Source organism: Nipponia nippon, unplaced genomic scaffold, assembly GCF_047370975.1.
Source record: "Nipponia nippon isolate SJK-2023a ecotype South Korea unplaced genomic scaffold, ASM4737097v1 scaffold_2, whole genome shotgun sequence".
Lineage (NCBI taxonomy): Eukaryota > Metazoa > Chordata > Aves > Pelecaniformes > Threskiornithidae > Nipponia > Nipponia nippon.
In genome coordinates this window covers 22,688,841-22,706,654 of record NW_028262336.1, presented here as the reverse complement: position 1 = coordinate 22,706,654, position 17,814 = coordinate 22,688,841, and the positions used below count along the sequence as shown (strand labels likewise).

The following is a 17,814-nucleotide window of genomic DNA, read 5'->3' as shown; positions in this document are numbered from 1 at the left end:
GTGTTTAGATCAGTCTTGCATGATCCATATTGGCATATGTATCCTAATGCTTTTTGAATTTCTATAAACATATACCATATCTCCTCTTCATAATACTACTTTAGTTATCCTGCTAGTGTGACCAATTAAGGAATTCTGACCCTTGGGTTTGCAGAATAGTAAGAACATAAAAGTAGGTAACAACCCATCAGCTGGTGAGCAGCAGAGAGGTGGGGAGAAAGACTTGTAGCTCTGGAATTAGAACAACTGGCATTTGCTTTTTATTTCACTTCCAGTCCAATGTTTGCCCTGATAATATGTTACTTAAAGGGCCAATTAATATCTTCTGCAAATCAGTTTAGCTCTGCTGATTTCACACGACACAACAGTTTACCCAGTTTGGCAATCTGACTAAAAGTGTCTAACACACACCTATATATGTGTGAGTGTCTAAATGAGGAATTAATACAATAAATTATTTAAAAGCTCAAAATCTGGTAAATTTGCCTTTACAGAAGAATATTACATTGAAGGTGAATATTAAACTTTATAAAAGGCTCCAAGCTGAGTTTCCTCTGCTGTTTCTATACAATGTCAGGAGTCCTTTTGGATGTTTAAGTTAAAAGAAAGAAAAAACTGTACATGCATCACCCTGAAGGCATCTGAGATAAGACAGAGAGCTGTGAAGACCCAGACTTTAGGCAGTGCTCAGCTCCAGTGTAGGCCAGAGACATGATCTGGCTTTAAAAGAAGACAAGTCAAATGATCTGTGTATCAGGGGACAGACGACCGTATTGGTGACTTTAAAGCGAGTATGTTCCAGGTTTCTCCTGCTTTCCCTCAGGGTTTTATCTGTCTTTGTATTTTAGTTTGTTCCAATGATTACCTCCTCTCCCCACTGCCAAAAAGTAGCTGCGGAGGAAGGAAAGGAGAAAAGAACTCTTTTCTCTTCTGCATCTCTCATTCTCTTTTTCTGTTCTCTTCCTTTCGCCTTCTAAATATTAAGAAGACAGATTATTCTCTGATTTCCCACAGCAGTTCTTCCTTTGGTGCGAGGGACCTCTGGCTCTGCCCCTATCCTGCCATGGCAGCCTCTGGGCTGACTCCTGGTTAATATCCTGGAGGCCATTCCCCAGACATGACAGAATACAGAGGGAAAAATGGAAGAAGAAATAATAAAGAATAAGGCCTATGTTTGCTTTAAGTATAAGTTTCCTTAAAATCTCTTAGAGCATCTCCCCATGAACCATCTGCCCCATTTTAAAAGCGAAGTTCTAATTTTGACTTCTCTAATTTTTTGAAGATGCTTTTTGGGACACGTGACTAACAAGCTGTAGAGACTTAGATACCCCCAAGCTTTGGTACCAATTTAAGACCTATTGCACTTGGCTTTTACAGCTTGCTTTTCAAAAATTTCATATTTTATTACATTATTTTGAGTTTTAGTGATTGTTACCTCTGGCCTTCATTATCATCAAGATAACATTGATATAATGCCCACTTCCAGAGAGGCTGTGTAAAGTCCATTTTTGGAGATACTCAAAACCTGTCAGGACATGGACAGGGAGTTGGAGCAGGGAGTTAGGCTAGGCAATCCCTAGAGGTGTCTTCCTGCCTCAGCTGGTCAGTGTGAGTTTGTGATTCTATGAGACACCAAACAGCTAAGAAAAAAGAAAAAACGAAAGCAAATAAGCTTCCCTGAGTGCTTCACAAAAACTTTAATCCTTCTCCATTTCCTAAATAGATACTCATTTCATTCCATTCATTCTGTAAGTGCTGGAAAATAGGGGCTTGGAACAGAAGTACAGGTTGAGGAGTACAGCCTGAGCAACACTGTAATAATTGTACCTTACCATAAAAAATAGCTTTACATTCTGCATTTATTTTTCATATCTTTGTTCATGTTTGTTCCTGTCTAACAGGGCTCCCTTGATGTCTCAAACCCTTTGTAGCATATTGGGAAGGACATAAAATATGAAGTAATACAGTCTTTGGGCTAATACATTTTCAAAAATGTTTCATGCCTCATTTCTCACGTAAATTCTTAGGTTGCATTCAGCCTTCAAAGTGTCATTCATATTCATGAAGAAAAAAGGCTAGTGTTCATTACTTTCACTGATAAGCTACAAGCACTGTCAGGCTTGCCCACTAGGGACTGCATCAGTGCCCCAGGGAAAGTGTATTCTCATGGTGTTCCTATCACGAGGACATTGTGACCAAGAAATGGATTATGGGCAGATGATGAAAGTGCATATAGTCTTGTCTTTGCTTAGTTCTGAGGATCCTCCCATTTTCTCTGCATTGTTAATCCAATTCAAACTCATACCCTTGAGGCTTAATATCCCAGGCAAAATGAGGTGTTCACAAGAACAAGACTCTTTTTAGAAATGCATCAGTGACACTTGCTCCTCAGCTGGGGGGCTGCTGTTGAGGAAGTCTTCTATGGCTTTCCTGCTCATTGAGAAAGGAGAGCCAAGTTCTAGGACAAGACCCAAGCATCCCATGATATAATGCATGGCTCTGCCACTTTACCACATACACTGTGATGACTCCAAGATGTTACTGAGTCCCAGATAACTAAGGAAATTAAGACAGCTCAATATCAAACTGATTTCAATGAGTGTCAGCTGGTCTATGTCAGCCTTCGCTTTTATCTGCATACAGTACCAGGTTGAAAGACTGCTGAGCTCTCAATCTGTATTCAATGACACAATACTAATTATGTTTATTCATCTTATTTATGTTGGGGTTTTTTATTTTACTTTTCTTACCATCTAGGTGATAAACTATGAGCAGTGGATTCCACCACGAGTACACAATTCAAGTGTGGCTGGTAACAATGAAATGGTGAGTTGCCATGAAAATCGTTCATTTTTTTTCATCAGCAGCTAGCAGCCTGGAAGAACATGCTGGTTTTGTAGGATTTCCTTTACTGTATGTTTCTTCCCCAAAAGCTGAAATATCTTTACCCATATCCATGCTATTATTCATGATATCTCTTTATCTTTTATAGAATATCTTATTATTGCTCTGTGATTCCCAGGAGAAAATTTGCCTATAATCCCAGCCTGCTTAGCTTGACTCTGCAGTCATTTTTGAGTAGCTGGAATACCAGACTAAAATAATGGGAATATTTAAAGGTCAGATATGTATGGGCAGGAGCACGTGAAAGAAGTTTGTACAGTGCTTGTCTATATACTGCTTGACTGTGACTTTACTGACATTTTTTAACATAAAATTTATACAAATTCAGTGCATTTTACAGAACTAACTCTTTGTATAAACAGAGCAGAAAGTTCTCTATCATCGTGTACTATTTTAATATTCACTATGTGCAGCAAGGGTATTACTGAAAATTTCCAAAAATTTCTATGGTAAAATAGTCATAGCACCATTCACACAGTAAACATACTGTAATTTTTGGCTTCTTACTATTACACTGTGCTCTGAATTTAAGTGCATAGGTAATCATGATTAAATCACTGCAGTTCTTTGGGAAAGGCAAACCAATTGAGGAAAAATCACAGAGATTAGACTCTGCCATGACTGAATTCTTTATGCTGAGAAGTGACATGCTGTGCAAGTACTTTTATTGAAATTAATGCAGTTACACCCAGGGAAGAGAGTGCTCAACAGGACTGAGATTGCTGGAATCTGACCAAGAGTGTTTTACACTTAGCTTCCAAATTGCTGTATTTCTGTCACCAGGTTAATCCTCATAACATTTCAGTGAGCAAAGATTTCTAAGGTATTCAGAATATCTTAGGATAAACTGGAAACAGTTTATCAGACGCAATTTGGGTCTTTTTTTTCTGTAATACATTTTTATAAGTGTATTTTAAAATGCATATTTTTTTTGTCCATAAGTATTCATGCACACTTCATGCAAATTATTTGCAACTAAAGGGCAGCTTGTGATTTATTTTTTTACACAATTCATTTTTATTTGTGGTGTGACATGATTTTGCATTACTAAAACCTATTAAGCAGGGAAATAAAGAATATTCTTGTTCATGAGGGAATTCTTTCCTTATAGATAGCTTTGCTTATAGATTGGGCAAAACACAAGCACAGCTACAATATTCAAGTGAGCAAATGCTCTGACCCTAGAACACAGAGGGGGGGAAATTTAAAAGTTTTTAAATATTTTTTAAATGAACACCTTTTTATGAGCGGAGACTTACTGCTCTGTGCACTGGTCTTCAATATTCCCCCATAGTTCCTTTTGGAAAATCCCCTTCCACAGAGAAGGAAGGTACTGGAAAGCAGCATACTCCAAATTAGTGTATGTTACTGGTTTAACCAGCAGCATGGCACATTCTGTCACTGCACTTCCTTCTCTCATATCCTGGACAGCAGCAGCTAGAGATACCAGAGTCCAGATAACACAACCAGTAAGCACAAAATTGCCTGAAACCAGAGCATAACATTTAACCTTTTTTTCTCACTTTTATGCATGCTTTCACTAAGCTGTGGGTGAGGGTTGCCAGAACAATACACTAAAACTGTGAGACCAGGATGGTCAGTTCACCTTCTAGTCTGTCTGGTTTCTATATCAAAGAATGTTTTACCTCTGTTTGGATAGGCAGCTAAACTTCTGGATTTGAACGCTTAGGTAAACCAAAATAAAATACTGCAAATTTAAAAGATGTCCCATCACTAACTGATACTGCATGAGCTTTTTTCTCCATAAAAGGGGGTTACTGTATTTATTATTTAAGCCCTTATGACATTTCACTAACAATAGACTCCACCAAATGAGTGCTTTTAAGGTAAAGAGGATTAGAGTTTGCCATTAATAAAATTATCTGAATAGATTATCTTCCGTTTATCTTGATGTCTCCATGATGGAAATCCCAGATCGTAACTCAAAGTCATCGTGTTGTTTTTGTATCGTTACTTATAAGTGAACAAATTATTATTATTACAAGAGATCTTATATTAGAGCAATATTAGCATTTTAAACCCACTGTGATTTATTTTGCAAAGACATCTCACAATGAGAGACTGAAAAATTACACCTCGATTTCTCTCTTTAGCTAAGCTAACACTGCAGTTCTACTGTCTCAAATTTGGAAGAGGGGAGAGGGGGCTTGAAATACAAATCAGAATGTGACTAATCTAAGGATGCTTGGATTTGGCCCACAGTGGATGATGAATACTTAGATACAAGCTGTAAAAGAGCCCTAAGCTGACGACTTTTAAGTTGGATCTGCTGAGACCTTGATCCACAGTGAAGATCCTCAAGAAGACCTAAAGGCTTTTAAACTCAAAACCAGTAGGTTTTGTTAGTCTGCAAAATAAAATAATTAATTCTTCAAATGGCAGACTGAAAGCACATAGTTTTTGTCTATATTAGTAACTAGCATAGAGTAATATGTGAGTATTGGTACAGCAGAACAGTTGGTGCATATGAGCTGATGTCCACACTATATGCATTATGGGGGATCTACCTATGTTCAGATCCTCTCTGTTGGAGATCCAATAGTAGCTGGAGTTCATCAGTTGAACTTCTGGAAAGCATCTTTCATCTTAATTTCATCTGCTATGTGTTCAGTTTGTGGCACTTTGAGACCAAAACTCAGCTTACTAGGATAGCTTTGAAATTCACTTCAAATATATGCCCCTGATTGAAACTAAAATACTAACATAGCCATAACTTACAAAAGACACTGGAGACATGAAAAGGTATTTAAATTCAACGCTCTGGCTTTCTGCTGTGTTCCTGTGGTTGAGTCCCAGTTCTCAGGACAGTCTGCAGTCTTGAAGGAATGTAACATGCTGCTGAGCAGAAGGGAGTCTAAACCCAAGTGTTGTCCACCACGGGAACTTCTGCATTACTCACTGTGTTTAGCAAAAGGAGGACTCCTAAGGTCCTATCCTTAAGGAAATAAGTCAGCATAGCTGACACATTTCATCAGAACAATGCCTGAAAGAATAAGATGATAGTTTCAGATTTTTTTGTGTGTCATTTTACACATGCGGATATATGTGTATTTCAATAGGTCATGCTTGGTTCAAGACAATTTCTGATATTTTGTTAGTCCATTGGTCTTACATGAGGAGGATATACCAGATTCTGTAGGCTATTAAATCTCCATGTCAATTTATAGCTGGACCAAGATGAACTGGTGGTGTAAATCATTTGGTACAAACCCTTTCAAGGTTTGAAATCAAACATCTGAATATACAGGGGAACATCCCACCTATTATCACGTAGCTTTCACTAACTCTCTGCTTCGACTTATTTTAACACAATTGTCTAGTGACACAAAACTAACTAAACACACACAAAAATGTCCTTTGCTTGGGCATAGAAGTCTCGGACTTCTATTTCTGCTTACAGAACCTCATGTCTTCATAGAAAAATTTCTGAACCTTTGGCACTTGAAGGACAGGCATCTTTATAAGCAGTTATCTGTCAAGTGAACAGTGGTCTTTTTTTAAATCTGAAATTAACATACACCCTCTCCCTTATCATTGCTGCAGGGGATGGTTGTAACTTGTAATATGTGAATGCTGGGGCTTCAGATGTGCTTCATGCTAAGACTTTGCAAAGAGCCTTCAACCCAAATGAAAGCTGAGGAGTTCAGAATCTCTTGAGACCCATCCCTAAGCAACCTGCCCACTATACATTAGACTGTGCTAGCAAGCTCCCTGATGACTTTGTCTCAGAGGATTATGCATATGAGGAAGCAGAAAGGATCTATGATGTGTGACCTAATTGTTGGGGAGAGTGCAATAAAGGTCTCTGCATTTCTACCTTCTGATAACATCAGCACTAGCACTTAATCCACTTGTAATATTGCCAAAGATGCATTGCCACAACAGGCCAAATTTGTTATCAGTGTAAATAGGTGAACATCCACAGAAGCCAGACAGTATTGTTCCAAAAAGTAGCCATTGGTGAATTGCGGTTTTACTAATTTCTAATGTATTTACTTTTTTTGTTTCTAATGAAAAGAAGATATCCTATGTCAAACACAGCATATGTCTATGGAAGAGAGGCTATTTGCTGTCAAAGTATGAAATTTCTCTCTGAAACTCACAGAGAAGCTCAGAGTCAGACTGGAAGTGAACTCAAGTGTTTCTGGACTGATTTACATGATAGCAGCTGATTTAACATAAATGAAAGCATGTGAGATGGCTGCATGTTCACAAAGTTCCTGCTCTAGGAGCCTGTGGTACCCAAACCCTGAATTTCTCCAGTAGGGCATTGTTGGAATGCACAATAACAGATTTGAATTGTCATTTAAATTATTGTCATTTAATTTAGGAAAGGAAATAAGGCCTTGAATAAAGGAAGACATAAGTATTTCAGAACACACTCCCCTACACATTTAAATGCAGTAGCTCGCCACAGCTGGGATTTATGTGCATACCTAAAATGCTTCTGGATAATGTAGTGGATGCATATATCAAAATGTTTTCTGGAACTAATCTGGAATTAAGTATTAAGTAATACTGGGGTACTAAAGAAAAATAATATGTAAACAGCAATATGAACACTGATCTAATTTTGATGCCTCTTGTGACTTGTGTTTTTTCCTTTTTTGTATCTATTGGTCCCAAGCAAGGAAGTGCCTAACTTTTAAAGCATTGTGTAGATGATTAATTCTTTGAATCTGGGACTTTGGAATTCTCAAAATAAGCACCATGTTACCCTTAGTTTTTATTTGTAGGGTTTGAATGCTTTTAATGTCTTTGGTTTTTTTGCCAGGGTACAGAACTAGATGATAAAGCAGAATCCATGGGAACATTAAAACGATTGCAGAAATTGGTCCGAACCAAAAAAACGAGCACACAAAGCTTGGAGGATGTCAAACATGTTTTGCTCCCCCTCAGTAAGTAAAACATCATATCAGTGTTCTTTCCAACATTTGGCAAATGACACTGTATTGAACGTAACTGTAAACAATCCTGTCCTGGTCTGTCATTCACCACCCACGATTTTCAAACCCCAGCTGAGATGTTACTGTGATACCACTTTAGCGCTGACTTCCTCATAGTGTGAAAACCTGTTTCCTGTCACACGAGCTTGAGTTTTGTAACAGTATATCTTGCAAGTGGGGATTTTAGCTAAATAGAATTGTATAACAGTGGGGCCTCCGTGCCAGGGACAATTTGTTTTTAGAGTAGTTCCTAGTTTTGTATCATGTTTCAGATTAGAAAGGCAAAACTCACAAATGCAGAGATAACTTTCACTGTTAATCCATGAGTCAGTAGCAGCTGGGAACGCAAGAAGGTTTGTGGTATGATAAGCAAGTTGGCCTCTCATCATACCTGATTGCCTAGGGCCATAAGACACAGGACTACTAAACTCATGCTGAGCTCAGGTTATTTTCTCAAGTCTCCTACAGATCACTGATCTGACTGCGCAGCAGTTCTTCATCTGAACTTGTTTTGCCAACATTAATTTAACAGTGCATGCATTTGTTGTACAATGCATTTGTGTATATGATTATTTTTAAACCAATACTAGCAAAATGAGTTTAAACTATCTGATGAACTAATGCTCTAGCCAAATCATTGCTTGGGCTGAAACACATGAGGAAATTTAGATTTCAGCAACTACTTTATAACTACAACGTACATACTGGGAAGGGGTGGGAGAGGAATTATCCAGAAAAGCTTTCCCAGCTTTTCCAGTATTTAAGCTAAACTCATGCTCTCTGCAACTATGCAGCAATATGACATTTAATTAGCAAATTTTCATGTTCAGTGCAGAACCAGTGCAGTTTTCCAGGCTTTTGAGGAAACAAGACAAATTCACCAAATGGAGAATAAATCTTGCTTTTGGCTCAAACATCTGACCCAGTACAAAATCCTTTCCATCTCCCTAATTATCATTATTATTTGTTTTTTATGGAGTCTTCAGCTTTTTCATTCTATAGAATGCAACAGACAGCATTTAAGAAGTGTGCTATTTTCTCTATGAATTGCAACGTATTATAACAGAAGTATTTGCATTTTTAAAGATACATTAGAAGATGCTTATCTCTCTGAAGAGGACGAAGAAGCACTAACTTCTTGCATGAAACTGACAAAACCTCAGGAAAAGAAGACCTGGAAAGACAACGTGAAGAGAAAAGAAGAGACTGAGACTAGGGCAGATTTTATTTCTGCATCTCTGGGCCGCTCATACACTTCCAGGCTTAATAACTTAGGAACTATCTCAATTCATTCAGAAACCGAATTTCACCTGTGGAGTGACTGGAAGCCATTTCCTGATAACCAGCTCTGTCCTTGTGACTTCTTGATTTCAAAAATAGAAGAATGGGAAAACTGTACTTGCTCTTCTCATCAGCCACATCTTACATATTCCCTGACTGATATGGATCTACAGTACTCCTGGGTAAGTGGAAATGGTTTCTTTTGTGCTGATATGCATAAAAAGTGGAAACTTTTTGCTCTGATTCAGCATTAAAGAGATGCTGTCATCTTCCATGTGGTTATGAAATGCAATAAACCAAATTTAGATTTCAGGTAAATGGATGTGAATGCATTGTTCAGGCTAACACCAGGGGTTCATATAACCTTAGGTAGTTCATTTTTAACCACGTAGACATCATCAGCATTGAGACAGAAGGCTTTAGGCTATTCTGTTTCTCATCAGACACGCTGTTTGTTTCATCTGTACATTAAATACTCATCCTTCCAGGCTTAGAAAACCTTCTGGAAATCTGGGGTAAGTCATTCATTAAGGGCCAATGAAGCCAGTGGGCTTGGATCAGGCCCCTAGAGGTCACTGCAATACTAGTAAAGTACACTAGAGTTATTTAGACAAATATCGGAGGTTGAAGAAGCATTGGTGTTTCTGCCTTCTTGGTTCAGCTCAGCTGGTGGAGCCTATTTTTGCAATTACCTTTGTGGCAGCAAGAAGTTTTTAGGGCCAGATACAAAGGAGCAGAGTTTAATCTTGGTCTGAAATTATCTTTCTGCATAGCTATTGGGAGGAAGCTATTCTATTTTAACTGCTGGCTTTTTTTAGAGGGCTATTTAAAACTAGAAAAACAAAAACAAGAAAAACTTTAATTGACGAGATAGATATGCAAAATATGGACACTGCAATGAGGCTTTTCTCCCTCTCCTCACTGGGCAGAGCAGGTCTTCTGGCACTCCACAGAGTGATAAGCACATGGAGGGTGACTGGTTGACTCAAATATATCAGGGAAGAAGTAAAGAGTAGCCTCTTTTCCCTTTATGCCCATTCCTTCTACCGTGCTCCAGGGACAGAGCTGGTTCTCACTGTGCAATAAGGCCAGCACCCAAGAACATGCACTTAAACCACAGGAGGCAAGATACCTGCTGAAACCTGCAAGCTGAGTGTTCAAATGGAGACCTGAGCAACCATAGCCTTATATCAGAGAGTCTCCTGCTGAAAACAGCATTTTCTCTAACGTGCTCATATATCATTAGGAAAGGTACACAGGCATAGATGTGTGGGTCAATACAGCATCCACATTTCTGCATACGTGGAAGTAGTCATTCAGTTTCTTTTCAATTCAGTAGCTGGCATAACAACAGGCAGTACCTGAAACTTGGGATTTATCTAGCTGAATGTATCCCAGAAGATCTTCCTGGGATTTGACATAGAAAACAGAAAGGCTAAAGCTTTGATTGATGGAACTGTAATTAGAAGAGAGAGAAAGCAAGCTACCCTTAAAAAAAGCTGAGAAAGGTGCAGCAGTGAAAGCCTGGACAGCCTCAGCACTGCAAACTCCCAGGGAGAGCCCCTGGAGACAGACCTTCAGGGCAGAGTGTTGGCAGAAATAGGCTGGGAGCTGTGAACAAAGACTATGCTCTGTCGGGTGTGTCGTCCTGTCTGCCAGTAAATAGGACTCGGTACAAACCAAATTGTGTCAGAGATGCTGGGCTCCATCATATGCCTGCTCCTAATGAAAGCAACTTTCAGCATCCCAAGCTAAGGCTGAAGTCCCAGGGCAAAATAGTAATAATAGATGTGTCGGTCAGATTTATGAGAGCATAAGTGTCAATTCAAATAATTTTATTTCATTTTGTCACAACAGGCTGTTAACATTCTCTACCCTGGTGAGATTTGTCCTACCCATGTTACTTTTAAGTGCCAGCAAGAGGTTTAGTGCTTTTTTTTTTCTGCATTATTGTTTATTTTGCCATCTGCTTTCCTGATGGGCTCCCTCACTTTAATGTATCTCTGTGGGCTTAGTGTCTTTAGATTTAAATTACAGGCAATGGCAAGACATCTCATTCTTTGCATTTGCGTTCTACCAGCTGGCTCAATTGAAGATTACAAAGACTGGATTTTCAGTTCTGCTTTTTAAGAATCAAACAAGCCAACACTGGTGGTTTTGCTATGAGGGGATCAGACATTGGGGATGATGCAGATGTTCTTTCTGATGCTGATTTACTTTTTAGAGTAAACCCAATATATTCTATAATACTCTTTCTGATTCTATGAGTAAAGTATCACTTCATTTTCTTAGCTGATCTTGGCTTGGCTACTACTCTGTTGTCTTTGCTGCAGCATGATGTGGAGGAGATAGCCTGAGATATGCTACTGAAATGCTAGTTAGCATGTCCTGAATTGAGGCAGACAAAACTGGTAGATGCAAGACTAAGATCCAAGACTCTGCTATTCCATCAGCAATCTGTGGCTGATCTGGTTTGGGGGACAGAAGAATATGTAGGTTGGACACATATCCAGACTCATCTCAGGAACATACGCAAAGCTGATTGAGCCTAGCTTTAATTAAAGCTTGAATTGCAGATAATAAATTAAGTAGTGCTCTCCTGAAATCACAAGGAAAAAGACCTGTATCTCTTCATGAGATTGCTGTTTAGAGAGGCAAAATATGAGTGATCCTAATTCCCTTCCTCCAGTTTCTTCTTTTGACACCTTTCTTCCTCTTCCTTTCTTCCTCCTCAGCACTTTACACAGCCTCCCTTATGGTGCTTCATATTGCCATTGTTTGTTTCACCTAAAACAATAAAAAGGCTGACAGAGATCATCCAAGCTGGTTACCTAAACAAGAACTGTGAGAACAGACTGCAAAAGTCACATCCATCTTCAGCTACAGCAGGCTCACCAAACTCCTCCAGCTATTCTTCCTTCAGCCTCCCCCAGTTAAGTGCACAATAAATGCTTGTGTTAGCTGACTGCCTCTGGCATGGGGACATTGGCAATAACTCAAACCTCACCCATCTTGCCCACCTTCATGTGTTATGAAAACATTTTAGAAGCCTGCATTTCTGTCCTTTAATTAAATACAGAATTGAATGTGCTGCATTACCATTTTATAGCCACAGTGCCACTGTTAGCAACTTTGTGCAAAGTTAACTTAGACATAGGTCACTTTTTTCTGCATTGTTCAGCTGTTTACAATATAATTAGTGGTTGGTCAAAATTTTGCTAGGGGCAACATAGAGCATTGCTTTTTTTGGTGTGTCAAGATTGCCATGTGAAATTATTGTTGCTGATATTCTTCCTAAGGAGATGTAATTTGTAAATAGTTCTTCCTTAGAAAGTATAAGAATATATTTAAGAAAATACTGAATACTTCAGCAAAAAGAAAAAAATATGCCTGGATAAAGAAACTACTATGCTGCATATTTTCATATTACCACAAAGTATATTGGGGAGAGAAATGAGTGATCCAGGCCGGTGTTTGTAATGTTATGAATCAGCTGAAAATCAGGCAGAGGATGGAAGAAAAGATTGTCCAGACACCACTTTAACAACCACTTGACCTTAATGTGAAAGGTTATTGGTTTTTAATACTTCTTTTTATTCCTCAAGCTTAGCCCTGCAGCAACAGTTCAGCTGTCTGTCTCACACTTTTTTCCTCATTTTTTTTTAAATTGTGGTTACTAGAAGCTGCCCTTCTGCTACTCGTATGCTAACATCGTCGCTACTCTAACAAAGTAGTATACTTAGAAGTGCCATGTCCATGTGACTTTTGTACAAGCCATTGCAGCCTTCTGTTGCTTTTACTCAATCTGTGCAATTGCATAAGACTTTTGTAACCGCATGTAAGGCATGGCAAGTCTAGAGTCAGAAGCTTGGAAAGTACAGGAGCTTGATGGGCCCTGAAACAGGCACAGAATGGAGCACATAGTGGGGTCACAACTGAGGGGTCCTCTTCACAAAAGGGTTCCCAGGCTGTCTTGGACAGCCTGAGACAGAGAGAGAAAAGCTGATGAGTCCCTTTCTCCTCTACCGCAATACTTTAACATGCTGCTTCACTGGCTGACCCATCCACTCTCCCAGATAACTGTGCAATATGGAAGCTGTGTTTGTAGGATGACACAGGCATCCTTTACAGGAAAAGAAGAGGAGACCACATCTCCTGTTGGAGACAAATCAGCAGAGAGCTACTGGAAGTGGTTTCTGTTCTTGCAGTATCTTAGAAGCATGGTTAGGTTTAACAGAAGAAGGATTTAGTTATTGATACCATAAGAATATTTATATGTTGCAACCTGTGTTTGGTATTCAGTGAGAATGAAAAGACGAGGGTCATTTCCCAAGACTAGAGAAGACCCCGGATTTTGGTGAGGAGAAAGAAAAAAATCTAAGGGTGCTGCGGAGCAAGATATCTTTTCTTTGCCATTTTCAGGTTAAGAGCAGAGTAGAAAGCTTCAAAAGTTTTGTTTCTATCCAATATAAATGCATTACATTGTGGTGGAATGAACAATAATTTTGGGAAAACTGCAAGTGACTTTATGCCAATGCTTGTGTTCATTGCCTCCATATTCCTCTCAGGAATGTCTTATGGTCTTATTGTGGTTACAGTAGCCCTGCTATTATGGCCATGGTTCTCTGCCATTTCAGTAATCTTGTGGCTTTTTGCTTTCCTCCTGTTCTGACTTGCTTTCTTGCCAGACAAGCCATTTCTCAGCACCTCCCTTTGACCCTTAGTAGACATGTCTAGTTGACAGTCATTTGTTTGTTGAAGAAACACTCTTCAGCTCTATTTTTGGACATTTTCTTGTCCTAACTTTTCCTGACATATTCTGCTTAATAGGTTCTGGTTCCTGGTTGCCCCATAACAGCCTTGCTTGCTTGCTTGCTATGATTGCTCTTACCCTGCACTTTGTACTGCCTTTGCTGCTCCTGATCATCTTGATTCTCAAAGAGGTGCTGTATATTGCCTTGAGGTTTACACAGGTTATTGGATCTCTTGCGATACCAGTGACTGATCATTGTTTTCTAGGTTAGCAGAGTGGGGAGGAAGAGTATGGACAGTAATGAACAAACAGGATAGAGAGTGCTCTTCTCTAGCAAAATGTGCTTCAAAGCTGAAAGCTGCATTTGACCATTTGCACAGCCCAGAGAATGGCTGCGGGAAGATTTCCACTTCATTTCAGCCAGCAGTTTCTCCTGTGCACTAGAATGCTGTGGGCTTTAATGGACTGTCTGGCTGCTCAGTTTTCTTAAGCAATTTGACTGTTTTCTGCATTTTTTTCTTTATTCAGCTAATGTCTTTCTGTTGAGAGACACCTGAACATGCCTTAGAAGAGCTTTCTCAATTACATTTTGAACCCTCATTTGGCACAAATATAGCACTAAAAAGAATGCCTGGAAATCCCCAAATTGCTTTTCTGAGACACCAATTTTCAACTGCTCTGATCACTCTAGCTGCTTCAGTGTCAGTAGTAAGTGGTCCTTTTAAAAGCTGTAGCTCTTGTTCCTATTTCAGTGACAAGGTAAGAAGCCACATCCTCGCCAAGTATAAATCTATTTTCTACTGGTGTTAGGAAGCCCTGCTCAGCTGTACCCAAGCTGAGGCTCAAAGTCTTTGCCCAGGGAAGAAATGAAGAGCAGCTGAAAGGGTGGCAGTAAACAAAGCAGTCAAGACCATAATGATGGGTCTTCAGGTGATAAGCTGTGGCTGAGACATGAAAACAGGGTTTGTTTTCTAAGATATGAAACTGTCTCCAGCTGCTTCTTTTTCATCTTATCATATCTTCATTTACAAGCCCCCTGACAGGTTTCCTGTTGCTTTTTATAACTAATTCTAGCTAATTTCACCTGTTACCCTGCTCTCCCCACCAGCCCACCAGCTCAGGCCTTCACCCTGTATACACAGCACCTCTCTTGCAAGGTAGAGATAGCTAGAAACTCCCCCCATGCTCCCTAGTCTTCAAAGATACATGAACTGATAGACAAAAAGGAACAGTGCTACAACTAAATCTAGCACATGGTTAAATTCAAAGGCACTCACTTTTTCCCGGTTCAAACCCTGTCTCAGAACATTGCGAAAGCTTATTTTGAATTTTAAGCCTTGTGAGGGGGTGAGGATTGAGAGATGTTTATACATGTCTGTTGTAGTCAAATGCGGGTGAAATTTGGACAGCTTTGGTTTTAAAACTGGGGAAAAGACAAGATCCATGACCGAATTTTCAGTGTTTACTTTTCCTGGAAATACCAAGCAAAATATTGACTCAACCAAAAAGATACAAACACTAGTGAACTTCAGAGCACTCATTTTCCTGATTCTTCAGTGTCTGTAGACTCTTACTTTGTCTCCTGTCACAGGGAGCTTTATTTAAGAAACTATTACATCAGGAAGTTAGTAAATATTGTATGGCTTGCTTCAGTTAAATAAAAAAAGTGAGAGAAAATCACCCCTTAAAGCACCAGGCTTCATCTCCCAGGCTTTGTGCTTGGAAGAGAGGAGCCTGGGAGGGCGTCCAGCCTCACTACAGCTGCACCATTGCACTGTGCTGATAGCAAATATCTGCCACTGCCATTCTGTGGTGATTTTTACTCCTTCCTGCACAGTAATATGAAAAATTTAGAAATTTATTGTCTTCATCTGGGGTGACTTTGACCATGGAGTCTCAAAGCAGGTTTTAAAAAATATGAAAAATCTGATGCCGCTGCTCTTCACTACGGTAACTCTTGTCCTATTTTATATTTTTAATACCTTACTGGAATTTGCATAGCTATATAGGGAATTATGTCACGTTTTCCATTAATCGTAGAGGCACATATACCTAACTCTACTAAAAGCTTAACAGTTCCAAACTTTTCCCTCCAAACATTGCTGGACTGTTCTGTAAAGTTGGATTGCTAGTACTTGCTAGTACATATAAGGCAGAATGATAATTAAGTGAATTTATTTGCAGCAAAAGATATTTTAAAATACCACAACATCTTTAATATGGTTACACATAACTGCAGAAGAACATTTCAATTCGCCTCAGCAGATTTCATGGGTTTGCTTCTGACATAGCTTTTAGGTACTGCAGAGCTACAGCTAGAGAGAGAAATGAAAGGTTATTTCGGATTACTGTCATGAATGTAGTATGACAGGGAATATAATTGTTGAAAGTGCTGGGAAAATTGTGCATTTCATGTACTTATTCTTTGTAAATGACATATGAATTCTTAATAGAAAAAAGGAATGCTACCTACTTCATGAAGCATGATTAAGAGTCAAAATATAATTAAACTGAGTGCAGTTGTTGATAACAAACTGTGTGATGAAAGGATGACTTCTTGTTAGCATCCTTCAGAATTGACAAAATTATGCACTTTTGCATACCAAAAGAAATAGATTGTATTGTCTGTCTGCTGCTTTATATACGTACACTGTGATAATATTCTCCTTCTGTGGATCTGCTGTCAGTCCAGTATTTTATAATTGACATTTTTCTTCTTGTTTTTTTGTATTTAAAAAAAAATATATAAAAGCTATCATTTCTTCCCATACACCATACAAAGCAAAAAAAGTATACATTACTCTGCTTGAGCAGTGCTCCTGCCGAATGAATCAGCTAATACAGGCTGTGTTTTGATCCTGTGTTGTGCTAATGCATTAGCTGCTGGTGCTGGCAGGACCATTTTGACCAATGAAGCCATCAGATGCCTTGGGATCTGCCTATGCAAGACTGCAACTTTTTAAGTACAATTTATCTCCTTACACTAAGTAATGCAGTTTTACTTCTGCATAGATTCGCTTTCAAAACCTAAACTTTGGCCTGATCTTGTGCTTGTTGAGTTGGTGACAAGCTTCCCGTTTGTAGTCAAAATGTTTAATCTTCACTGTGCTTGCATTAGCTCAGTATACCTTTCATGTGTGCTCATCTTTATTCAGGAGAAAAAGCAAGCTTAGCTTCAGATTTCTTCAGTGTCCCTGATGAAGTTGAAATTAAAGTGCTACTCACATGACTAATTCGGTAAGGATTTTGAGGCTAAGGACTCGGTAAGGAAGACACAACCTAAGATGACTCAAGGATCCTTACCAACTTTAAGTGACAAGAATAGGTAGGTGGTAGGTAGCAGTGCATACAACAATGCCTGATACTCCTTGTCTTCTACCCTAGCTAATTCAAATGACTTTTCTTTTGGGGAACATTAATCTTCTGGGAGTTCTGAGCTGGCTCAGGAGCTGATTATGTTTGCTTGCTTGTTTTGTGAGTGTATATTGAGCTAGTTATTCTCTTCGGTAAGTCATTTTTGTATGCTTTAAAGTGTTCCTGTAAAGCCTATTTGTGAAATAAGCCTTTCATAAATCAGAAGAAATTAGTTCTGTTTTCATCTCCCTCACATAGAAGCGTAGAAAAAGTCACTTGATATCAGTGCTCAACAATGGCATAAATGGAAGAGTGAGGATTTTCAGTGCCAGAAAGTCATTAAGATTCCCAGGGCTGCGGCATTAAGATTTCCAGGGCTGCAGCATTATTATAATGAATATGTTTCAAAGTCCAGTAAAAGAAGTACTTCTGTTGTGACATTCTCCAAAAGCAGGGTATGTCTTGCATAATTTCAAACTTGTTTTTAGAAACTGAAAATTGAATTTGAATACTGGGTTTTCATAGAGATTTGAAAAAATAACTGTGGGTAAAATG

General features: G+C 38.9%; 1 protein-coding gene across 1 annotated transcript in view; it reads left to right on the top strand.

Annotated features, from left to right (window-relative positions):
* Positions 1-17,814, top strand: part of SAMSN1 (SAM domain, SH3 domain and nuclear localization signals 1) — a 96,839-nt gene that overhangs the window by 33,012 nt on the left and 46,013 nt on the right. The window contains exons 8-10 of the mRNA XM_009477147.2: positions 2,758-2,826; positions 7,700-7,823; positions 8,958-9,334. Coding sequence (XP_009475422.2) covers positions 2,758-2,826; positions 7,700-7,823; positions 8,958-9,334 — 570 coding nt within the window. The remainder of the gene's footprint in view (positions 1-2,757; positions 2,827-7,699; positions 7,824-8,957; positions 9,335-17,814) is intronic.